Source organism: Numenius arquata, chromosome 2 (assembly GCF_964106895.1).
Source record: "Numenius arquata chromosome 2, bNumArq3.hap1.1, whole genome shotgun sequence".
NCBI lineage: Eukaryota > Metazoa > Chordata > Aves > Charadriiformes > Scolopacidae > Numenius > Numenius arquata.
Genome location: NC_133577.1, coordinates 79,086,329 through 79,112,277, shown reverse-complemented (window position 1 = coordinate 79,112,277; position 25,949 = coordinate 79,086,329). Strand labels below are relative to the sequence as shown.

Here is a 25,949-nt window from a genome sequence, read left to right as displayed (position 1 = left end):
TAGAAAAACCTAAGAGAACCACAGAATTATTTTCCTGTGCTGTGTATGGTCTCGTTATACTTTTAACCATGGAATGATAATGGAGGCTTATTTTCCAAATCCCACAAAAACAAAAAATCCAGATAAGTATGAAAAGTCAGATATCTGTGGTGAGTAAGCATGGAAGAAAAAAGCCTCACCCAGTCTTCAGTGAGAACAGTGCATCATCCACTCCTCTCTGATTGAACTTCACCATGTAGCTGTGCATTTCAGGGTAGTTGTTGCGAATGTTCCTTTCTGTGCTCCCATTGGGAACCGTCCCGAAGCGGAAAGGGGGTGAGAAGTCATTGGGTTTCTGGAACTGGAGAGACAGAAAAAGAACATTTCTCACAATCTTTCAGCAAGAAGCAATCATCTGAATGGGAGAACACACTTTCCTTGGAAGGTAGTTCTGATTTTATTTTACTATCATGTAGAAAACATTATTGAGAAGATATTATAATTCACTGTTTTCAAACATAAACATCTCCTGTTAGTGCCTAAGAACCAAGAAGTGAATCTGAGCAATCCAGTCTTTTTGTCCACTCTGGATTAAGTGCATAAAATAGCCAGTGATCAAAGATTAAAAGGACGTTAGATAAAAGGAAAAAGGAAAGGGAAAAGGTAACAGTGGCTTTGGAACACAGTCAAGGAAAGATTTTCAATAAAATCTATGTGCATTTTATCCACAAAGTGTCATTTAGTTTCTACGAAGTATCTTTTTCAGCTCTGTGGATGCCTTTGCACTTCCTGATTCTGACTGAAGTAGAAAAGTAATTAATAGGGAGAGATGCCTCTCAGAACACCTCATACCCTCTTCACCAAACGAATGATCAGCTTTCAAACTTTTGGGCAAATGTCCCAAATGAAATGCCATTAGTGGCTGCAAGTCACTAGTAACATTTGATGCCCAGAACAGAGCTGGCAGAATACTCCAAACCTTTTGTTGTTCCCAAGAAATACATTCATCATAACATTTCCCTACGGCTGCAAGGCTGTGAGATTTTATATGCCACTTGCTTAACTCAAGTCATAATCAATGCTCTGTGGGGTTTTACGAGCAGTAAAATTTAGGCTGTCAATTATCAAGACTGCTTAAAAACCCTAGAACCAGCAGACGGGAAGGAGCATAGAATTGTAAGCCAGGAACTGAACAAGCAATAAAGAAAGATGCAAAGGTAGGTTAGATGGAGGGAAGCCCCCTCCTCTCTTGACATATCAAGCAGTAGCTTGCCTCATGCTAATTCTTGACTCCCAACTGTGGCTGTATATTTGGATGATCCTGAGAAGCACGCTAAGAACTTGCTAACGGTCAGACCAAACCCATTTAACAGCAACAGTTCACCTGGTACATGAATATATGCAGTCTTGTACTGCTACCTTCCATAGTGGAAATGTGGCTGCAGACCATAGCTATAGCTTAAAAAACATGCAGATGAGCCTTGTTCTTGAGTTCTGCTCAAAGTCAATTTGGAACCTAGTCAACTAAGCTGAAAAGACCAAAGCCACTAAAGAAGTGTATCTCATTCACAATATCTCAGCAATAAGGCCAACCAGCAGCTGTATTTGTGGGGAGGTGAATGCACCATTCATATGCATTCATTCCAGGGTGCAGGTGATTTTTTCACCACTCCCTCCAGTGGCAGGCAACGAAGCTGGGAGGAGCAGACGCATCAAATCAGTCAATACATGGCTCTGTGGCTGGTGTCGCCACCATAACTTTGGGTACTTTGATAGTGGGTTGGCCTATACGGCACTGGGCTCGTTGACAGGGAATGGAAGATGCCTCTCCCAAAGGGGGAAGAATATTCTGGCCCAAGAGATTTCGGGGTTGATTGATAGGTCTTTAAACTAGATGGGAAGGGGGAGGGGGGTGATAACATCAGGCCTGTCCTCTAGGCTCCTGAGGCAAAAAGAATCCGGGAAACACAGATAAAGCACCACAAAGGAGGGCCACCTGAAGTGCGACACAAAGGAAATGGAGCCATTCCAGCCAGTAAGTCAGCCCCATTGGGCGCACAGCTGAAGTGCCTTTACACAAACACATGCGGCATGGGGAACAAGCAAGAGGAGTTAGAGACGTACGCACACCTCCAAGGCTACGATCTTATTGGCATTACTGAGACATGGTGGGAGGGCTCTTATGACTGGAGTGTTGGAATGAAGGGTTACAGACTCTTCAGGAAGGACAGGCTGGGCAGATGGGGTGGGGGTGTTGCCCTCTATGTCAATGACCAGCTGGAGTGTGTAGAGCTCCACTTGGGGATGGATGAAGACCGGACAGAGAGCTTATGGGTCCGGACTAAAGGGAGAACAGGGCCAAGTGACGTTACAGTAGGGGTCTGCTACAGACCACCAGATCAGAGTGACAGGGAGGATGGGGCCCTTTATAGGCAGATAGAAGCAGCATCGCACTTGCACACCCTGGTCCTCATGGGGGACTTCAACCACCCTGATATCTGTTGGAAGGACAACACAGCAGGGCATGTGAAATCCAGGAAGTTCTTGGAATGTGTTAATGATAACTTTCTTCTTCAGATGATTGAGGAGCCAACGAGGAAAGGAGCCGTGCTGGACCTTGTCCTTACCAACAAGGAGGGACTAGTGGGGAATGTCAAGTTCAAGGGTAGCCTCGGCTGCAGCGACCACGAGAATTCAAGATTCATAGGAAAGCAAGGAGGGTGTGCAGCAAGCTCACTACCCTGAACTTCAGATGAGCAGACTTTGGTCTCCTGAGAGATCTGATTGGCAGGGTAGCGTGGGAGAAAGAACTGGAGGGGAGAGGGGCCCAAGAAAGCTGGCTGGCATTCAAGGATCGCCTCCTCCAAGCTCAGGAGAGGTGCATCCCAAAAAAGAAGACACTGTCCCGCACGACATCCTGGTCTCAAAATTGGAAAGTCATGGGTTCGATGGATGGACCACTCGGTGAATAAGGAACTGGCTGGATGGCCGTACTCAAAGGGTTATGGTCAATGGTTCAATGTCCAATTGGTGGCCAGTGATGAGTAGAGTTCCTCAGGGGTCAGTACTGGGACCAGTGCTGTTCAACGTCTTTGTCAGAGACATGGACAGTGGGATAGAGAGCACCCTCAGCAAGTTTGCCGATGACGCCAAGCTCGGCGGCGTGGTCGACACACAGGAGGGAAGGGATGCCATCCAGAGGGACCTGGACAGGCTTGAGAGATGGGCTCATGCAAATCGCATGAAGTTCAACCAGGCCAAGTGCAGGGTCCCACACCTGGGACGTGGCAATCCCAGGCACAAACACAGGTTGGGCGGAGAATGGCTGGAAAGCAGCCCTGAGGAGAAGGACTTGGGGTTGTTGGTGGATGAGAAGCTCAACATGAGCCGGCAATGTGCACTGGCAGCCCAGAAAGCCAACCACATCCTGGGCTGCATCAAGAGAAGCGTGGCCAGCAGGTTGCGGGAGGTGATTCTGCCCCTCTACTCTGCGCTCGTGAGACCCCACCTGGAATACTGTGTCCAGCTTTGGAGTCCTCAACACAGGAAAGATATGGACCTGTTGGAACGGGTCCAGCGAAGGGCCACAAAAATGATCAGAGGGGTGGAGCACCTCCCCTATGAAGACAGGCTGAGAGAGCTGGGATTGTTCAGCCTGGAGAAGAGAAGGCTCCGGGGAGACCTCGTAGCAGCCTACCAATATCTGAAGGGAGCCTACAGGAGAGCCGGAGAGGGACTCTTTGTCAGGAAGTGTAGTGACAGGACAAGGGGTAATGGTTTTAAATTGGAAGAGGGGAGATTTAGATTAGATATTAGGAGGAAATTCTTTACTGTGAGGGTGGTGAAGCACTGGAACAGGTTTCCCAGGGAAGCTGTGGATGCCCCATCCCTGGAAGTGTTTAAGGCCAGGCTGGATGGGGCTTTGAGCAACCTGCTCTAGTGGAGGTGTCCCTGCCCATGGCAGGGGGGTTGGAACTCGATGATCTTTAAGGTCCCTTCCAACTCTAACCATTCTATGATTCTATGACCTCTATATGACCCGTTTCTGTGTACCAGTCAACTCATCTGGCTGTGCAAGGAATCATCTCTCCAGTTTGGATGGCAAGATGGGCTGGCCACACATGAGTGTGTGAGAGAGATGACGTCCTACTGCTTTAAGCCAATAGAAAACATCAGGGCTGTTTTTTGACACACAGGCTGGCACATCACCAAAAAAAAAGAGGTATCACATAGCATAAAACAGGCAGTAAGGTGGCTCTTAGAACCCTGTCACACCCCCTAGGGATGAAGACAAACTCATAGCTATCAAAACCTGTAATGAAAGCAAACTTTGATGGGAGAAAAATCACTGCAGAATGCTTTTTTACCAAGCTGATTATAGCAGCAGCTTAGGGGAGCCATCACAAGAAGGGCATTGCCATACTGGGTGCAAAGGAACACAGTCTCTCCCCTGGCTTGCTAGGAAAGGAATTGGCACAGTGGGCAGCTTCCTTCCCCAGAGGCTGACCAAGCCCTGAGGGCAGATGGGGCACCCCCCATCCCCACAGAGCCCTCCAGCAGAGTAAAGTCAGCAGGGCAAGCGGCAGGCAGGCCCAAACAATATTGGTGTGACCTCAGCTTCAGCATGCCCTTTGGAGTGGCAGCAGCTATGAGAGCCTCACTCCGGGGCCAAAGAGTGTTAAGAGAAAAAGAGGCCCCACCCAATGTCCATTTTATACCTCCACCCTCCATTCCCCGTGATACAATCTCTAGCTTTGTCTGCTTCCATCACTGTGTATATGAACTTGAGCAAGAAGAACTATAGAGTCAGGCAGGGCTCTGATAAGGGAAATGATCCCACCTCTGAACTGTCCTTTGTCCTCACTGTGCTTGAATACCCATGTTAGCAGACAGAGCTGAAAGGCTCCATATTTCATTTTTAACCTCCTGGGCAATCAATAAATAAATGAAAACATTCCTCTTGAAGGAAATGACTGTTTTCGACAACTGGAAAAGCATATTTCTAGAGAAGGAAGCCAGGCTGATGGTTTCTACAAAACTACATACTACGCATTCACTCATCAGCCCTTAGCCCCGTTCATTCCTCAGTCAAAACAGATCTGCAAATGCAAATTATTCTTCACACACCCACATGCACACACACTTCAACCATAGCCTAGTGGACAACAAGACAGGAAACCTTCTGAAAGGATCTGTACGGGACCCACACTAGAGATCTCTATCTTGAATGCCTAACGGAAACAAACATCCCCAGGCACCTGGTTTGGTGTTTGCAAAGCTGAAAACAGTTGATGCCCGGCTGACTCCACAGTCCATGGAGACCAGGAGATAAGCAGCTAACTTCTCCACATTTGAGAAGTAATAGTGGCACATACATGCAGCTTTCTGGCAGTAGACAGCAGCTGAAAAATCCCCATGTTTGTTGCTTGGCAGTAGATGGCCACAGCTCAGTATCTTCAAAGAGCTGTCCAGACCCAACAACTGCTGCATCTTTCTGAGCTCAATTCTGCCCCACACAGCTCATGCTGAACGAGGAAGAATATATATAAGCCTTCCCAGAAAATATATGGGACAGACGGGGAAGGATTGTGTCCTCTCCTGGCAACATGGTAGAGGAATATGTGTGGAGAAACTGGAGAAGATCCATAAAGAGGGAAGTTAATTGACGTTGTGAAAGAGTTCAGTAGGGAAAGCCACCTGTTTGGCTTCTCCCAAGGGCTGGGACAGCGGGCCTCAATCAGAAGTGTCAGCCCCAGCGAAGTAGGGCACTTTGGCAGGCTGGTCTAGAAGGAGTCTGAGAGACATGGGACAGAGCCGAGGCACAATGCATGAAGGCAGCCTGTGCAGAGGTAATCTGAATGCCTCAGTAAATATCGACAAAGGAATTAACCAGATATTGACAGAAAGGGTCAGAATTTAGATTAATGAGAGAACTCTCCCATCATTTCATGTAAATGTTTCTCATGCCAGAGCCCTATGTCACAACTAGTCTACCCCGACCATCTACAAAGATGAGCCCTGTGAGGCTCTGGCAAAAAAATACGGTGGTAGCAGGGGAGAGGAAGATAAGTAACTGCACTGGCTGCTGAGCAAACCCAGCTGCAGAGAGACACAGGGAGCAGCAAACAGGGATGTACAGGGTCCACACTTGTAGTAGCCCCACGTCACCCTTCCCTGCAGCAGGAGCCCTGTCCTGCTGCCCAGCTCTACCTACCTTGAAGGGTGACTGCCTGGGAGGGAACTCTTAGGGCTCAGCTGCAGTCCTTCACCCAAAGAGCTCTGGATGGAGGTATACCCCACCTGCAGCCTCCTGCTTGCTCACCATGGGGCCTCAGTCATGAGATGCTCCTCTGGTACCCAAGGTGATGTGACACACTCTCACTCATGAGAGACATCCCTTATGGAGCTGGCTTCACATCAAATTTGGAGGGGGAGGTAGATGCTGGAGATGGGGGTGGGAAGCAGACACCAAGTATACCTGAAGGGCTGGGGTAGCTTTGGGACATGAGACATCTGTTCAGAGCACAGCGGCTGCCCCCTTCTCCAACCCCTCACTGCACAAATTGAAATCAAGAATTAAGTCCAAATCAGACCACAGCTTTGGGAAAGTAGCCTCTCTGAGTCAGAGAGCAAAAATCTTCCTGCTCTGGAGAGCGATAAACACACAGGCTGGGGGCTATTAGCACATTCAGAGTGGAGAGCCCCTTTCCTGCTCCCCCCCACTACTCGCCATGAGAGCTGTCGGCAGCAGCAGCAAGAGCGGGTTTAAGTGACTTGTCTGGCAGAGCTGTTTCATTAGCAATTTGGAGCCGTGCCGTGCAGAAAGCAGCATTGTTCTCAGATGTTCGAATATCAATCTGCATAATGAAACAGGTGATAGGAGCTTTTCCCATTCAGGCAGCCACGATTGGAGGGGATTCAGGGATGAGGGGAAGGGGTTATGTCTAATTGGCCACAATTAATTTGATGAGAATTTTTTTTCCAATATATTGTCTATCACCAAATGGTTCCTACAGAAAAGCGCATCTGCACTTATTTATCTGCCTGATGTAGGCCTTGTTTATACTGTAAAGTGTTTGCCAATAGCATTGAAAGCAGTTTCCCAAACTCAGCAAGCTCTCACAACCAAAATGCTCTTTTTTATCAGTTGATCTACTTTTACACTGCTTTAAAAAAAAATAATCCCTTGCTGGATAACATAATGAGCTGGCAAAACTTGGTCTAAGTATGTGTATGTGTGTAGTGCCTTACCCTTACACAGCTTCTCTGGGAAGGCTCCTTTCACTTTCTAAGGCCCAGACCCCTGATTTAAATTTCCTACCACAGGAAGCTCCACAAAGACCCACCAAAATAACGTCCCCGGGTTCAGCTCCTCAGTTAGCTGCAAGTCCAAAAGAGCTTGAGCCCATGTTGGATACTCTGGGTTCAGTTCATTTGCCCAAGTGCTAAGTGTCAAGTTGAGATGCTCCAGGGAATTTCATCCTGGGAGCAGGTCTCTCATAGCCTCCGTGTCAAGATTTGCCAGCCACTTGAGGGTATTTTGGATACTCTGGTGCACCTTAATTGGCTCTAGACATCTACATTTGCACTGCTGAATCTAGCCACTGGACCATTTGGCCCTCAAAACAGCTTCTCCCATCAAAAGTACAGGGATCCAGTTGCTGTGGGTACCAGACAGCCCAAAGTACCCACCACTCTCTCGAACTTGCCCATCAGGGCACCAGTCACAACCTTTTGCACAGGCACCTACAAGCACAACTCTGCTTGCTCTTTTGGCAGCTGTAACACCAGAAGATATCTGTTGTGGCACAGGCCAAATATCTCTTAAAAAGATGACATTTATTAGTGAACTGCAACGTAAGATTTAGTGACATCAGGCTAGAAAAGCAAAGTCCATGCTCGAGCGCATAATTTTAGCACAACCTCTCTGCATTGGCCAAACACCCTTGATTGCCCCCTCTTGCTCTGGTTCAGCCGCATGTCGTTGCAGTCAGCTTGCACCTTTCTTCATTGCCTGAGAATCCAGTCAGGCTGTTTGACCCGGACCTTCATCCAGAACTTGTTAAAAATTATAGAGTGGGTCAGCAGTTTTCAGATCTAACTCTGATCTAACCCTATGCTTACACTTAAGTCTTGATAGACTACTTATGTCCACAGAAACATCTCTTGTCCAGCTGCCTTGCTTTTGTATCCTCTGTTTTAGCCAGGAAATTAACTTCACACTAATGGATGACTCTAAAGAGAGGAGGCTTGTCCTTTTCATACCCAAAAATCTGTCATTTTTGTCCCCAAGATGCACCAGGAACAATGCCACAAAATCACAAACCCGGATCTGGCCCTGAGAAGGTATCTGCTCTGCCCTTCCCTCTCTAGTTTGTCACTCCTAGATCATAGTTCCTGACAGTTTTTCATTTGGCCTGCTGTGGAAGATGGCTACTGCTGGATACTCTCCCATTCCCTGGACAGCCTACACCAGGGCTTTACTATTGGAAAGTTCTTCCAAGTGTCTGAACTAAAGCCTTCCTGCTGCAATCCAGCTGCAATATCTTCACCATGGACAGGGAAATCAGAATAGTCTCTTCTTCTCTGAAGGTGCATTTTATGCTTTTGAAGACCACTGAGCTGTTTCTTCTCCATGTTCTTGTACTGGGGCTAAGGAGGCCCAGTTTCCCCAGTCTTTCTTTGCAAGGTGTATTATCTAGACCTGCAGCCTTTCTTGCTACTGTCCTTTGGCTGTATCCAGTAGGCCTTTCCTTGACTTGCCTTTGGTTGGTGGACATGCTTTCCACCTCCACTGTACTGAGAACAATCTGATCAGGATCCCAAGATGCTGAGAGAACATTACACTAAAAAAACTTGCAGCAAGACAGTAAAAGCATTGCCAGTGACACTTAATGCTCATTATTACTCTCCTCAGTGCCTCTCTCTGTTATATCCTTTTCCCTCTGTCCTTTAGTCATGTCATCTGCACCTTGCAAGTTCTTCAAAGTTGTATATCTGTCCTGATCTGTATTCAGGTGGTGACCAGTTTGTTTCTGGAATGTCAATCATCAATGTCAGCACTATCTCCAGGGCTTTTACTACATTACTTTCTTTATCCTGCTTGATCGTGCACATAGGCACATCCACACAACTGTTCCCCAACACCTGTCCTGGTAGAGGAAGTGCTCTACAGATTCCCAGCATGGAGCCTGCTCTGTTGGTATGATGGTGCAGGGCACTTTTACATTGCTACAATAGGATCCCAGCTAGGAGTGTGCCAGCCCAACAGCGTCGGCAGAAAATCATACTGCAAACCTAAATCATAGCACTGGTACAATAATATGTGAAGAGAGCAGACTAAAAAGACTGTGCAGCTCATTCCTCTATTACTCATGAATCTCTTGTACAGAGACTTCTCAAGTTCATTCCTAAAGCATCCCTCTCCCCTCTGCACAGTCACCTAGTTTTGACATTACAAACATTTTTTACTCCCAAGGTGGAACTCACAGCCATTTTTCAGTGACTACAAGTTTTCAGATCCTCCTTTTACTCTAGTTCTGATTTCCTCCCTTCTTCTGCATTCCCTCACAATATCACTCTCCATCTCCTCAGCAGCAGCTGGGACTCCTCATAGCTCAGAATCCAGTTGCCACATCAACTCTTCCTGACTGTTGGGCCCAGTTGCACAAATCATCCCTAAGACTGCGGTGGCAAAAAACCAATTTCTTGTCTTCGCCAGTCAAACAATACATGCCTTGATTTATAAACAAAACAAAACAAACAAACAAACAAACAAAAACAAACAAAAAAAAAGAAAAAGGGAATGAACAGCATCAAATCCAATAAATCCAATATAAGTCAGTTTTGGGAGGGCATAAAAATACCTTGTGCTCCTTCAGACTTTGACTTTGTGGTTTACCTTATTATTCAATACCCAGTGATGTTTCAAATTCTCTGGTCTTACTTTGCATAGTGTTTTCACCCATGAATTCCTCTAGATAACTCTGAGAAAGGAGTTATCAGTTAGTGCAGCTGACTGCAGCAAAGTTGGCAAAGAATTAAAGTCACTTTTAAAGGAAGATGTAGGGTGGGCCAGATCCACAAACAAGAAGAAAAATATCTATGAATGTCTGGTGGTGAAATAGGGACAGGTGTGGGTCAGGGAATGGAACAGAGCAACCTAGGGACAATGCAGAGGTGAGGGGGGGCAGGTGAAAGCAAAAGAAAGGAGTTCAAATATAGCAACTTTAAAAATAGTTGCCCTTGTAAAATAACTGAGATGAAAGCAGAGATCCAATTGGTGGAAGAAGCCACGATCACATGCAGTTATTGCCAGAGCAATGCACACAGTAGGATCGCGCAGCCTCTTTGTAAACTGGATTGCTATATGCAGACCTGCTCTGTGCCCCTTCTGCACAGAGCAGAAGACTGAAAACCTTGGGCAGCACAGCATCTCCCCAAACAGATGGCATTTCAGGGGTCCCATGTCTCCCACAGCCAGACGTACACGCGCATGCTGGGACCACACTGCCTTCCTGCTGACGCAGGTGTTACGGATACGGCCTGGCCTGTGGGGCCACTCTAGGATCAGACCATCACACGTGGACAGAGCCTACTCACCACCAACAAACCAGGCGTCTTCTGGGTCTGCCAAGTGTGTGAGCATTATGCAGATTCTGTGCAGCTTCTCCACCCAAAAGATAGCACTAAGGCTTTCAAACCTCCTCAGGACACATTCAGCAGGCTATAGGCTTCAAGTCAGTCACACTGTTAGGTCACCCTCGAGCTTGATCAGAGAACAACGTCTGTATTGGAATAACTGATCTTCACCAGAGACAAAAGCTCCTCACACAGCCCTAGTATTAGCAGATGTGGTATCAGATGAGCACAGTCATATCTGTTGCAATTAAGTGGGCTATAGGATCTTAGCTATAGTACACAATGTTTTCTTGCATGCATGTAGAGAGGATGGAGATCACCTGTTTATCCCAGTATCAAACCATGCCGTGAATTCCATCCTTGGAAGACAGCTTCCTTGGAAGCTAAACACAATGGGGCAAAAGGCACCTACTAAATAATCTCAGGCAAGCACAAACAAGAAATTAGTGAGGCAGAAAGATGCCAGTTAGTACACTCATGTTAATATCATTAAAAGTGTAGATGTTCATTCAGAGGGAGAAAATTAACTGATGAAAAAGACCTTGAGAGGAGAGGTGGCAGCTAAGTACAGAGGAGTTTGAAATCGGCTTTGTTTGCACATGAGACAGCTGGTTAACAAATTATGAAACACTCTGAGAAATTCAGAGGGTGTAGTTTGGTGGGGGAGCAATTCCATTTTTCATCCATTTTCACTAAGAAAGGCAAGTCAGAGCCTCCTATCTTCTGAGCACACAGTAGCCAACCTGCTTCATCACCTTGTATGTGGGTACCAACCACTAGGCAGTAGGATGAAACCCTGCACAAGTCTGGCAAAGACTTCACTGCGTCCAGAATTTTCATCCAAGTAATTAGAACAGCCTAGTCATAACATCAGTGCAATTTCTTAGGCACCTCTGTAGGCAGGGCGACAAAGCAAAAAGCAGGGCACTCAAGGCAGAGCAGCTGGGGCATCCCAGCACCATGCTAGAGGTGGGAGATAAACATAGAATGGCTTAGGTTCGAAGGGATCTTAAAGATCATCTAGTTCCAACGCCCCTTCTGCAGAAAGCTGCCTCCCATCTGCAGGCGGATGACAGCAGAGGAATGAAAGCCGTATTACTCCCTTGTGAGTCCTGGGGCACTGAAGCAAGTACACCTGAAGCAAGCAAGCAAGCCTGCTGGGCCACCAAGACTCGGGGGAAGTTTGACCTTGAATAGCCAAAGGCCTGGGAGAAGCAGGGCTCCTTTCCACCAGGTGAAGTAAAAATGCCTGGGAAGATACAACCTGCCAATTATTTATCAGTATATGTATGTACATATAACTTCAAATGTTACAGTCACTAGGCATAAGCAATGAAAGGGCCATGGAGGGGGGAGCTGTTGTACTTTTTTTAATCCTGTAGATCTCATCCTCCCGTCCCCTCCCCACCAGCAATTCCACCCTGATCATTCAGATGGAGGAGGCCAGCTCTCATCTCTCAGGCTGCCAAATCCTGGTGGCAGGGCCATTGTCTTTTATTTGACTGCAGAGTGCCAAGTACATTTATGGTACCATATAAATAATAAATAAAAATATTCATTGCTTCCCTCTCCACTGACTTATACTGACGCGAGAAGCAGGACAATCCTTTGCTCCCCCCTCTCACTCTCCCCTTACGTAACTCCCCGAAGACAGCTTTTTCCAGACTGCCAAACAATTAGCACAGAAGCGACCAAATTTGCCGAGAGCCTCCAAAGGGTTAGCCCCGAGAGACAGTTAAAAGGGAGGTGAAGAGGCAGTGGTGGCCAGGCCTGGGAAAGGCCAGGACAGTGCGGCAGGGGGAATGCAAAACCTGCAAGCTAAGGACCATGCCATGGCTCCATAGCTGACATCCCTCATCCAGCGACTCTCATCCCTGCTGCCAGCAAAGCCCAAGGGGTTGCGTTTCTTCCTTTCCAGCAAGGATGAATTAAGCCTACAGTCTGACTCTGAGTATCCCTTTCCCTTGCATCTTACCTGCTTAAGTTCCCAACTAAACTTCATTTTCACTGGCACTAATCCTGAAGAGTCCCATTACAAGTTTTTACTGCCATTAAATCCCACCAGCTCAACAGAAAAGAGAGAATCCTGAGAGACTGAGTCAAGGCTAAAGCATATCGCAGCCTCCTCGCTGCTCTGCGCTACACAGGCGCTGAGCTTAAAAAAAGAGAGGGAGAATGACAAAGAAAGTAGGACTGAAGTGGTGGGAGAAAAAGCATGCTTGGAAACTCACTGACTTTATAGTCTTAAAACTACCGAATCACTTTTTAGCACACAGGCACAGAAGTTTGTTCCAAGGATCTCAGAAAGCATAAAAATTGTGCCAATCTGAAGAGTGTAGAATGACTGAGTCTACAATAAATGTACCTATCTACAACTGTAAAAAATTATCTGAGATCATATTTATGTACATAATAAATGTAAGTCACTAGTTAGAAAGATCTATTATAAACATAGGATATGCTCTAGCTATTTTAATAGTTATTTATTAATATGAAGACTTTAGCATAATATGCAATTACACAGATATATACTGCACTATATAGTATTTGTAAATAGTTCATACTATCGGAACTGATGATTTCCAAAGAGGTGCAGAGAAATCATCAGATTTCAAGGCATAAAATTTCTGACTATCAAAGCTCTGAGTTTTCTACACTTCACTATAAACCAATGTTTGTTATATTAAGCACTAGTCGGTAGCATTAATGTTATATATAAAGGTCATATTTAAGCAAAAGACTGAACACAGTCGAACTCATTTACAATAAATTGTCCCCCCAGAGAAGCGCCACAGAAAGAAATTCAAGTCTACCCCATGATGTAATGTTTAGAGGTTTGAGGACTTCCTTATTTTTTTGGGTTTTGGTCAAGTACGTACATCAGAGTGTACACATTTTTAAAAAGGTTCTGATTTATCACAAGAGGACAGAGTTGGAAGTGGCATGGTCTTATTTCTGTCTAGGTAACTCATATCTCCACAAAAGTCACCCAACAATAAAAATCATACCGATGTTGAAAAGACTGCATATTTTCTGCTTATGGACACCACGACATAAAACTTCCTTTGTATCATGCAGAAATGTGTGTAAGTACCACAAATGTCTGTTGATAGTAAATGCGCAGCCCCGTGGAAGATTTCTACATCTTCAAGCCATCCAGTGAGACAATCTTCCCCTTACAGACCTTACAAGGGTCAAGACTGACTCCCACTTTTGGTCCCCTTGGATATTTTCTAGCTGACACATGTACCCGCTCTGTGTTTTCCCTAGACTTCCCCAGAGCAGGTATTTGTTGTATAAAAGCTGCAAGCTCAGAAAAGCATTTAACTTCAATCATGTGAATAATAGCCCATTGACTTTAATGTTGCCACTCATGAGCGCAAAGTTAAGCACATGCTTAAGTGTTCTGCATATCTGGGATCCTTGTATAATTTAGATTTAATGTGCCGCAGAGTACAATGTGGGAAATAATTCATTTTTCAGTTTCATGGCCAAGCATTTATTACTGCAGAAATACAGCAGATCCTTTTTTGCAGGTTTTTCAGTGAGACTATTGCTTTGTATCAACATGAAATATTTCATTCAGCTCAGAATAACGTGTGTTGTTTTGTCTTCCAATTATCTCCTTCTGTCCCTTTCCTTTGTTACAGAAAAAAAATCTTTATTTTCCTTTTTCTTTTTTTTTAAATGTAGGTCAATTTTATGAATAGTTCCTTTAGAAAATGACAAGTCAAAAATACATGTCAGAAATATCAAACAAAATATTTTGTTTCAAGTATTTCAAGTATACTTAAATGAGCTACTTTGGCAAATATCAGAATTTCTCACTGCCTTCTTACACTCTCCCCAGATTTTATTTTCAGTAAAAATATTGGCCAGTTTTAACTCCAAAACTTCATTTTTTGGAAAAAAAAAGCAAATCTGTTGAAAAAGATAGCTGACCTCTGCGGCATAGAAACAGGCCCTTTGTCTCAACATTTCATTAATATCTTATAAAGCAAATAAGTCAAATACGTGTGAAATTTCAGCAATCTATATTAATTTGCAGGCATGCAGAAATGCATTTCTCTCCTTTTTATGTCAATTACAAAATTACCATTTTGATACTTTATTAGTTTTTTTGGCATTTTCAACTAATTTATAGACATGGATACTGTTTTTTTATTATTATTAACCTACTGCATTCTAAATTATTTTATTTAAATGCCCTGCTGGCTGTCCACATTTGCTTTTATTCTATTACTACTGTGTATGAATGGAAATTACGTATAGCTATTAGATTATTTCACACATTAGTTCATTTTATATAATCTTTCCTGTATTTATTGCCTTCGTTAGACTGAAATACTGCAGGCACTTGTTTCTCTAATGTGTCTGAAGCTCTCCTGTTATTGGAAATTGGGTTATATCTCCTGATTACAGTCAGATGAAACCCAGACCCGGGAGCCGACTGCAGTACTCTGCGACAGGCCGTCTTACCAGCAGGGCTTTCATGGGGGGTCAGGGCCAGAGCAGCCCCCCAGACGGATGCAGCCTGGCAGCGTGTGCAAGGATGCTCCGGCTGGGCTCACTGGCGCCGCCACCAAGGGGTCGAGCTCCGGCGAGGGAGCTGACCTGGCCAGCATGGCTCTACCCCTGCCCGGACCACATCCAGCGGCTCCACTGCCCAAGGTGGACCAGTGGAGGTGGCGGGTGCTGTTTTGGCATCCACGCAGGAGGAAAGCGGTTCAGCGCACCATGAGCACAGGGAGCGGGAAGGGAGATGCTGTCAGGGCAGCTCTTTGCCTGCAGGACTCACAGGGCTAGCGCCGCTCTCGGGCAGGAGCGGCTTTCTTCCTCCCTCGAACTGCCGGTGTCTGCACCAGCGTTAAGAGCAGCAGCTTGACATATGATTTAGCAGCTATAAGGGTTAACTTGGGTAAATTAACAACCATCCTGAGGTGGGTTCCTAGGTCAGCTCTGGCACCAGTTTTGGGCTAGCTGGGCACAAAGAGGTAGCAGTCAGCAGGGTGAGCATCACCTGAGCCACAGAGAAAGTGGCAGAGGTCACCAAGGGCACTACAAGGAGCCTCCAGCCACCCTCAGTCCAACCTGCCACCCTGGGCACAGAAGTATCTGCTCCAGCTCAGACAGGCCTGCTCAAGCATCTACACAGCACAGTGAGGACATGACGTTAGTCACTGTCTTGCATGTCATGAGGAAGTAAATGCTGGGGCACAGCCAAGACACCATCCAAGTCCTTAGACAGCTGGAGCATTTCATCCCGCTTTTCTGGGGAAGCAGTAGGTCAGCGGCCATAGGCACGTCTCGGAGCAGCTCTGCCCAGGCAAGGCCCAATGAAGAGGGTCCAAGAAGACCCTCAGGGTGGCTGTCACAGGGTGTAGCCAGCCTGACCTTGACAAGCATTCCCCAGCCAGGCACAGTAATGGATTTTGTGAGTGCATCTGGCATTTTGGCTGCTGTACAGTGCCAGTGGGACACCTTCCCCAGGTACTGTCACGCTACAAAGACATTTGCAAGCAGATCTGGGTCTAGGCAAGTAGGAACAATATTCCTTAAAATAACTAGCCCTTTGCCTGTTGGCTTGGATTATATTCTCTGCTGACTTCTTGTGCTGGACACAGCTGCCCTCACCAGCTGACGTCACAGGCCAGGAGGTTATCTGCCTCGCTTCTACTCTGGACACCAGATCACACATTGGAGATAAAAGAGACTGAACGCTATAGTCATTCCTCTTGGCCACCTGGCATCATTCAGTGACTGCCTCCTTTGAAAGTCTAATTTAAGGAGGCAGGAAACGGGAGGAACAGCACAGCACACCTCCATCTCCCCTGCATGGAGTGCATTGAGGAGGTGAGTGAATTGCAAGCAGTATGCAGGCTTTGAAAGAGGGAAAAGAGGAGATTCGTAGATTGAATTCCTCCCAAACTAGGGCATCTTGAAGCAGTGTGACAGATGCCTGGATGGCTGCTCTCAAATTCTGCAGGCCCCTCTGCACATCCAGAGAGTGGAAATCCATGAGCCTGGTAGATCAAGCTCATTCACTCACATCTTTTGGATGGAGATATTCCCACCTGTCTTTATTCTCCAAAGGCAGCAGTTGGCCTTTAGTTTTTACCAGCCAATTTTCATCTGATTCCAGATGTTCTGATAGATCACCATTTTATCCAAATGTTGCACTTGCACTAGCAGCTGTGTTTGAGACATACTGCAACAATCTGCCTATGTACTGTGGCCTTTCTCTTCCCCAAGAAAAAAAGCACATATGCTTTAGGATAGCAAAAGCAAACACAGGTATGTTGGTAAAGAAAAGTAAAAGAAAATGACCTCAATCCAATACACACAGATGGCTCTCCAGTGAAATCGAATAAAATACAACCAGAGAGCTGTATCCAAAGGCTCTGTCAAGCTCCAGGAGTTACCACTTTCAATTGATATTTCATGCACATATCTCTGCAGGTATGAAGAATATCTTGAAAAACATGAGAATGAAAGCTTGGCTCTCTCCATGAGCCTAGGCACTGCCTGAAACAATAGATCACAGGTATGAACTATCCCATTTAGCTCAGACAGTTGAAAACCTAATGATGACAAACTAATGTTAACGCTGATAGGGCTGGCTGGTTTTGAACAGCGCCTTTCAGTCTGAGGGAGTCCACAGCTTCTAAGGAGTCTCTCTAACAACCTCCACCTCACAGAAAAGCATCCTCCCTCCCACCCCCTCCTCAGCACAGCACACTGCAAATGTGGAGACAGCGTGAAACAAATTGAGGTTGAAATTAAAACAAATAACAGGAGCACTTCTGCACGGATTGTATTATTCTGTGTCATATTTCATTCCAGGAAAAAACAACAAAAGGGGAAAAAACCTCTTAAAAATTAATCCACCACAGAATTTCCAGCCTGCTGCTCAAGACACTGTATCCACAGGGGGCCTGGCCACAATTTACTTCTGGACTACCATGGGGGACACAAAAGACAGTAACTATAACCAGTCTATCAGTAGCAAATCGACACTTGCAGACCTCTTCTTGCTGCTATCTCTGGTAGCAGCGTGTGCGACCTGTTGCTGTTCGGTTGCCCTACAACGGCATGATGCCTTAAGTAGCCCCAGTGACTAAATAACATATTCAGCATGGGCAATCGAGCCTCACAGCACTCAACTCCTTGTGAGTAACCTCACCACAAAACAAAAATAAAGCAGTGTGCAAAGCTTCAGACCTTCATGAACCAAACAGAGCTACCCTGCATGCATGAGCAATCTCCTCAAAATCCTCAGTGTGCAGAGCCCAGCAAAACCAAATGCTCTGTGAGGATGAAATGTGGTGCATGTAAACAAGGCAGTGAAACACACTCTGAACAGGAAAAAATTTCTTGTGCTAAGCTTCCAAAGGCCTCGAAAAAATGACAGTATAACTTCAAATGTAAGCAATAGTAAGTCATCAAAGCTACGCTGATTTACCCCCATGGGCAGAACTTGTCCCCATAATAAACTAACAGATCATATTTGCTAGCGTTCCCACACAGACAAATTATTTCATCCTGAAAAAACAGGTTACAGCCATTATACACATCATCTCCAAAGCTCAATTAATTCATTTCTTGCTGACAATCAAGGTGTGGTTTGGGATCATGCAAGCAAGCACATTTCAGTTCTGTTTCTAATTCATTCCCGGAATGCTTAAAACATGTAAAAATGCAACTGAATACCAATGAAGACCAATTGTGCTTTTTAAACTAAGGACTAAAGCTGTGATATGACTGAAAAAACTGAACACTTCCACAGTAAAAGCAAATAAGAGAGGGTAGAGCAACCTCTTCTATGGAAAAGGCTGCTTTGGGGGTTTGGGTAGATCCATTACCTTTTTGTCGCTCAAGCCAGACACCTGGTCCACGTATTCCTCTTGGATCATGAAGGCAGCCAGGTTGGCAGTGTAGCTGGCCAGAAAGATGACAGCGAAGAAGGCCCACACTGACACCATGATCTTGCTAGTGGTACCCTTGGGATTCTGCACTGGCACAGAGTTGTTGAACACCAGCCCCCACAGCAACCAGATAGCTTTGCCAATGGTGAAAGAGGGACCTCCGGGCTCTGGAGTGATTGAGAAACATGATCCCATAGTGAGCATCTCAGAGAAAGGGGTCTGCATTTCTATTCACATACGTATCTTGACTTAAGAGCAGTATCTATTCCCACATGAGATGAATGTGCGCATCTGTGCTCCCCTATGTTCATGGCATCATAGCTCAGCAAAATGCGACCCTGAAAAATGATTTTTTTTTAAATGTCCTCAGGCTCCCGTATTTATTGTCTCAAAGATTTCCGCCAAAACCTTATACAAGGGCACTTTTCCTGTATCTGACTGGAGTGTCTAAAAGCCCAAACATTCCATTTCGGTTCAAGTGTTGCCACCAGAAATAGAGTTTGCTCAGAAAAATTCCGTCCTCACTTCTATCTATTCAACAGTGATGTTGTCCTTGAACTTTCAGCATACACCCTATGTAAAACATGTCCTTCCCTGTACTTGTACAGGTGCAAGGAAGAGCATCATCTGAAGTAACAGGGATCTACAAATACCTCTGCAAGAGGGTTTCATTACCAGGTCTGTTGAAGACACAAGCTAGAGAAGACACAGATCCTTCTCCCCATGTTCTGTGCCTAAGACACATAACAGTGACATATACTCTGGTCTGTCTCAGGGAAATCAGCAGCTCTGCCCCAGACAGTCCAGGAGCAGATCCAGTGTTTTAAAAGCTGTTATTTCCCCTTATTCACTTTTCAGCATGGAACATCACTCATACCCCAAAAGCCATGTGTGCTCATCAAGCACCAGGCCTGAAAACTTGTGAAATCCTGCATGTCTCACAGCAGTCTCACATTCCTGGCATATGTTGATTCCATTAGTGGGAACCCAAACCAAAATTTGCTCAACTTGAGCACAAGAGGAACTGTCAGGGAGGCTGCAGATGCAATTACTCCAAGGATCCTGCTTCAGACACAAAGACCTTCTTAGGACAAGAGCCCTCTGGCACAATTCAAGGGTCGGTCACTTTTTCAATGGTGCCAACCTGGCTCTGCAACTTTTTGGTTTAGCATCCCATGTTTTATCTCCTCCCTTGGGTAGGCTGACTGATGACTAGTGCTGCTGCCTGTGGTTAATGTTGGCTCCAGCAGTGGAACAAAAGGGAAGAAAGTTTTGACACTCCTCTCCAAACCCCTGAGGAGGGAATAGCATAAATAATCTGAAAGCACTAACTCTGTTATTCTAAATGCAACTGAAAGGTGAAAGGGGCTCATTTTGTACCCTGGGAATGGCACACCAAGTTCAGAGCAGAATCATTACCTGGCAAAACTGGAGCCTCTAGATGCCAGGGAAACAAAGCTGCTATAGGAAACATGGTTTGGCAGTCCTTGTCTTTTTACATGCTGGAATGATAGCTTTATGTCCCTCTCTACCTGAGAAGCCCTAAGACACACAGGTGCAAGGCCTGCAAATCATTGGTGGGAACTGTGAAGTGTAAGGAAATCTTGAGAATTTCCCTCCTAAAGCCTTCCTCTCTCCATGAATCACCCCATGTGCTTTCACAGTTACTTTGTCAGCCACAAACCAAGCCAGCAATGGAAGCCTCCAATCCACACAAGGGACCTGGAATTCTGAGCTCTCCAACTTTTTGCCCTAACAACAACCTAACCTCATTTAGGGGCTAGGCACAGGGCATGCCCACCTGACTCTGGAGAAAAAATCTTGGTGTCTGTAAAGAGAAAATTCAGGTGTGGGAGGCAGGGGTATACTATTGTAGACTAGTTCAAACGCAGCCAAAGTAACATTACCAGAGTGTTCATTACCAAACAAGTGTTGCGGTCTCTGCAGCAGACTTCTACATCCTCACATTATATCTGCCTGACCATGCAGTACTGTTCATAATTACTCAGAAATATTGATACTTGCAGCTGCAGTTCAGCTAACTTAACTCCATAACTGCACACCTGTACTAAGGACTGCTTCCACTTCCACATCTGTATTAACGTCTGTCAAGAGACTCACAGGTTTATCAGTATTTACTTGTGTCCACAGATCCATGTGGTTACGATCAGTTGCCATAAAGGCCTTCCACAGCTCCATGTTAAGAGAGAAGTCTTCCACTTCCCTATATATGTAGTTCTGCCTGCATTCTCTTTAACACTTTTTTATTTTCACTCCTCTCTAATTTGATGGCATGAATTCATTCAAAGTACTAGATTGGGGAGCAAATAAGTGCTTTTTTCCAATAACTCTCTCTCTCCCACTAATCTGAACAGACCAATAAACCCAGAAATGTTTGAAAGGCCAATTCATCGGGAGTGAAGATATGAAGATGACAGAAGGCTCAACTTGCTAATTGTCTTCATACCAATACAGCAAAAAAAGGCTGTCTTTTAGGCTGTCTGTCCATCCTCTCTTTAACTCATCAGGCTGTCTTCTGAAAATCAGAAACATGGAGACAGGTCACTCACTTGTTCCCATCTTTCCTGCCGCCTTTGCAAAATAATCCATTAGCCACTCCCAGGAAAATGAGCTTCCCACTTTCTCAGTCACCCTTAGCAAGCCAGAGAGCCAACAGGGGGAGGGACATGCCCAGGTGACAGATGTGGAGTCTGGAGGACATAGCACTATGCTGGGAGTAGCTTTCTCTACAGGAAAATGTAGCACTGAAGGATGGATTGACAGTGCTGAACCCTCCGATTGCCTCAGAGAGTGCAGCACCATGGGTGGTGCCAGCACAGGCTACCAGGAGCCATTTTCCCTCAATGAGAAACACATTGGAGCTGGTGCGTGCTTTAGAGATGAAAGGCGACAAAGCTCCATCTCCTGAGCCAAGCAAATCATCCATTATACACATCTGCTCTCTTCAGAGCCTTTTTTTCCACCTCCATCCCTGCCCTCGTTAGTCTGAATGCAGAGCTCAGAGAGGGTTAGATCCATATCATGTTCAAGGCAAAGGAAACACCTCGACGAAGGAGCCGGGACTGGAAGCAAGAGAGGAACAAGGCAAGGAGGGACTCCCCTTACCTCTGCCATCAGCAAGGCACCGATTATAGCCCACAGGGCTGAAGTACTCAAAGACAAAGACAGCCACCGCAGAGATGATAAGCAGCATCACAAACATCATCACCCATACGTCAGCACTGAAAGGCTCTGGAAGGGAAGAGAAAACCATGATGAAAGACCCAATACACCACCTCAACCCTCTCTCACCTCCTTTGCTCTCCAGAGCACCCCGGGGAGAGTGTGGGGCAAACGGGGCTGGGGAAAAGCAGAAGTTACAACAAAGCCTTCCACCAGAGTCTGAAAAACTTCTTGAATCAGGAGAAGTATAGTTTCTGTTTCTGTAATGACCGCATTCCTTCTTATGGTTACATTTGTGACACATAGCTCCATCTGGAACTACATGCAGCCATTGTGGCATGCATTGATAAAATAAAATGCATTGATAAAAGATTGTTCCCAGGAAGTCCTCCAGCACCATCTGGAGAGAGTGGGGAAAATCAAGCAGAACTGGCAGAGTTTCAGACAAGCATCCAACTTTCAAGATGCCATTGAGCCAAAGAGCATCTCCAAATTTCTGAGGTTCAGCCATAATGATAGTATTTTTTTCAGTTATTCCATTCCTGTAGCAATGGGAACACTGGCTCATTCTAAAAATGTTAGCATTCATATTCTGCAAGTGTTTAATCTTTGCCAGGTTTTTTCCTTCTCCAAGCCTGAACAATAAAAATGGGACTGAACCAGATCAAAGAAACTTAGAACTTTGCTCCAGACTACAGCCAATATTGCAACCTCAGTTAAATCGCAATTTAAAATTTTGGAGTTAACTTTATCGTGGCTTTTACATACCCCAGCAATACTGGTGGACTTGGCTAAAGGCAAAAACACCTGAAGAGTGAGTACTCATGAAAATCCTACGTAAAGAGGTTTGGAAAAAATTCTTTACCCATATAAAGTTATTTCTGTTTGTAAATGTTCTCAGGATGCTGGCAGAGAGCAGACAGTAATTATATAACTCATATACTGTGTTTGCTGCATCATAAAGCATTTCATAAAGCCAAACAGTAGATCATAGGAAGACATGGATGTCTTGGGGAAATGCAGTATCATTTCTGCATTCTCTGATCACCTTCCACCACTGAAGAACATTAGAAATCACTTTACTGGAAGTCACAGTGTCAGCACAAAACTGATAGCTCAACTATTCTTGAAAAGCTGTTAGATCTCTAACTTCTATCAGTTGCTCTGTCAAGGGAGGGTCAAGTTAATACTTTCTTTACAAATATAATGTCTCTCAAAGTGCAACAATTTATTGCTAATTGTTATCACCAAGTGCTATGGCATACCAGCTATAAGGTTTGAATCAATTTTCTTCTGGCCTAAACTCCTTGAACATGCTATTAGTTGAGTCACTGGGAAACCACACGCTGCAGAGTAGGTGACAACTCTGAGTGAGCCCATTCTTTGCCAGGTTTAGACATACAATCACTGAGAAATGCCTTGGAACGCATAGGCAGTGCCTGTTTGCATTTGCCTGGATTTTTCTTGCTTGGGATTTAGAACTAAAACATCACAGTTTATTTTTATATACCTGTCCCAGAGGTACTCCCAAGAAGGGACTTTCAGGCTAAGAATCACAAGCAACCTTCACCTAATTTTTCATGAACACTGGGTGAAGTTTTAATTTTAGATTAAAATGATACCTAAGAAGGCAGAAGGTGAGACAGTTCCATTGCTACGTGACACCATGACACTGATTCCCGTCTCAATGAAGGGCACAGAGAAATCCACCACTTCTGATCGCTCCTCATTAATGGTGAGGGATCCCACAGCCATATAGGCCCTTTTGGTGACGACCTGGAGGAAGGAAAGGAAGAGATTACACACAGATCCGAGGCATCTCTCAAGCACAACAGACAAACCCCTTCTCACCTTCCTGCCTTTCCACACAGTCCTTTTACTCCTGTAATCCCATTCCCCACATTGTTTCTATCATCTCTCCTTTCTAATCTTTCATCAGGACACCTTCTTCTTTCAGGAAATCTATAGACATTAATCTTCCCCTCAAAGCTGGTATGTGTATAAAAAATAAATCCACAGAGGTCTTAGGATAAACACATCATCCACTGAGAAGACGTCTTATCTCATTTTTTTGTCCTTGCTTTCTCCTCCCTCTAACACTGCAAAGTCTTATTTCATTCTTTATGCACCTTATATACAATGTAAGTATAATCTAGGTTGCAGCCTCTCTGGTGCGTGGTTATCACCCTCTTTGTTGTCTGTGAAGGCCAAATTTGTGACACTATAGAGAATAATAATTAATCGTCAAACAGGAAAGGTAGTCATGGTCAGAGTATCAGAGCAGATTAATTCACCTGGTGTCCAGAAGGCATCCAGGGCAACCATTAATATAGAGTCACCTCTGTCCCTGCTGCAGAAGGGGAGCCAATAACGATGGGAGACCAGACCTGACCCATGTCACCCAGCCCAGGGATAAATCCCACCATGCCCTCCTTTTGCTGCTGACCTCTCCAATCATTCCATTCCACGTCCCATTGATCTTTTTTCCATGCTTGCCGTTAGTCACCAAGTAGAGGTCATAGGTGAACTTGACAGACTTTGAGATTTTCTTGAGGATGTCAATGCAGAACCCCTTGCAACATTTCTTCATGTAATCCGGCTCCTCATCGGTTTTGTTCCTGAACCGTCACAACAATAATGGGTTAGAAGACTGGGGAAAATTCCCTTAATTCCCTTCTGTTGTCAGTATGCACTCCCCCTCCCACAATATAATGTGGAGAATTCCCTTGTGCTATCTGTGCTGGAGGGTGAAGGGATACACTACAACGATTTGCCCAAAGGTGCCAGTCATGAATGGACACTGGCCAGGACTGGCCCAGGACTCTGGGCAAACAGAGGTGACTATCAGGGTATGATGGTATTGGCCCAACAGACTCTCTACATTCTGCTGAGAAGGCAGAGCCCAATAGGAGGAGGAAAACCCTGGGATGCATACTCAGTCACTATGCGTTTTTGGCAAGGGACCGTGTTCCTCATGCAGGTGCCACTTAGAGGGTCCACATTCTCCACGATGACAAACGGTGCCTCTTCCAAGGTCACAATACTCAGGTGGTCGTCCTCTCGTTCCTCAGAGTCAGGATACAGCTCAAAGCGGGGCCACACATAATACTTCATCTGCAACTTTTTTTCTTTCCATTTCCCCACCTGTGGAGACACAAACCACAGAAGATAGACTTCTAGCTGCCCCATGGCTCTGCATCAACAGCTCCCAGAGGCCTGGCAGGAAGACCGCTCTGGAGTACCCAAGCTCACAGCTCATGTGAGGTGAGGACATTTATGAGGAGTGGGCTCTGAGTAAGTGGGTTCAAACCAGGGGGAAGTGGAGAACAAGAAAGATGTCTGGATTGTCTCATCTCTGTGATGGGAGGAGAGCATGTGACTTGCGGGATACCATCACCATGGTTAAACAGACTTGATCTCTTTCAAGTTTCTCAGCCAAACAACAGGAACAGAGCTTGTCTCCTGAAATGTTGACTTCAGCCTACTAGCTACAATAAAAATGGGGTTTTTTTCTGCTAAAAAAAGAGGAGAAATATATACAAACACTGAAACAAATGTCATTTTGAAACAGAGAAATTGAAATACTTTACTTGCAAAAGTCAAATAAAAACTTCTTTATTTTTTCAAAAATTTGCCTGCATTTTTTTTTTCAGTGAAATTCATCAAACAGATTCATTTTGGCCAAACTTGATTTTGTCCAGAAATAACTCCTTATTCTGGGAAAAGGTTGCCCATTCCTAGTCAGGACTGAGTTATTCCAAGAGACAGGCAACTGAGGAGGGAGATGTTCTTCCATTTCAGGAGTGTCTTCACAGCAGAAGAACATAGACAGAGACGCTTGCTAACAGTAGTGCTTGCTATCTCCTGCTAAGGCCTTACTGAAATACTTGCTCTTGTCCCTTCCCAATGACTTGGTTACATATCTTAGCTGGAAACAAGGAATTGCTCTGTGTTTCTGGCACATGAAAAATATAATCAAAGAGCATCTATGATTTTTTAATCTTGCTATTTTTCCATAAGGATATATTGCAATTTTATGTATTTTCATTTTCCATTTCTTAAGCAAACAGAGATCATATCTTCCGCAGTCAGAGAAGGGGAGTGGGACTCAGTTGCCTTATACCTACTGCCACAAATAAAAGTGTTTTGAAGCCACTCCAGTCCCTGAAGAGGCGATACGTGTAGCACACCCACTGCCCATGGTAGACCACTCCTTGCAAA

General features: G+C 45.2%; 1 protein-coding gene across 1 annotated transcript in view; it reads right to left on the bottom strand.

Annotated features, from left to right (window-relative positions):
- The window catches only part of GRIN2B (glutamate ionotropic receptor NMDA type subunit 2B), a 171,180-nt gene that overhangs the window by 7,697 nt on the left and 137,534 nt on the right, over positions 1-25,949 (bottom strand). Inside the window, exons 4-9 of the mRNA XM_074164357.1 lie at positions 24,664-24,872; positions 24,175-24,346; positions 23,351-23,504; positions 21,672-21,797; positions 18,483-18,712; positions 180-340 (exon numbers count right to left, since the gene is read on the bottom strand). Of these exons, the coding sequence (XP_074020458.1) occupies positions 180-340; positions 18,483-18,712; positions 21,672-21,797; positions 23,351-23,504; positions 24,175-24,346; positions 24,664-24,872 (1,052 nt within the window). The remainder of the gene's footprint in view (positions 1-179; positions 341-18,482; positions 18,713-21,671; positions 21,798-23,350; positions 23,505-24,174; positions 24,347-24,663; positions 24,873-25,949) is intronic.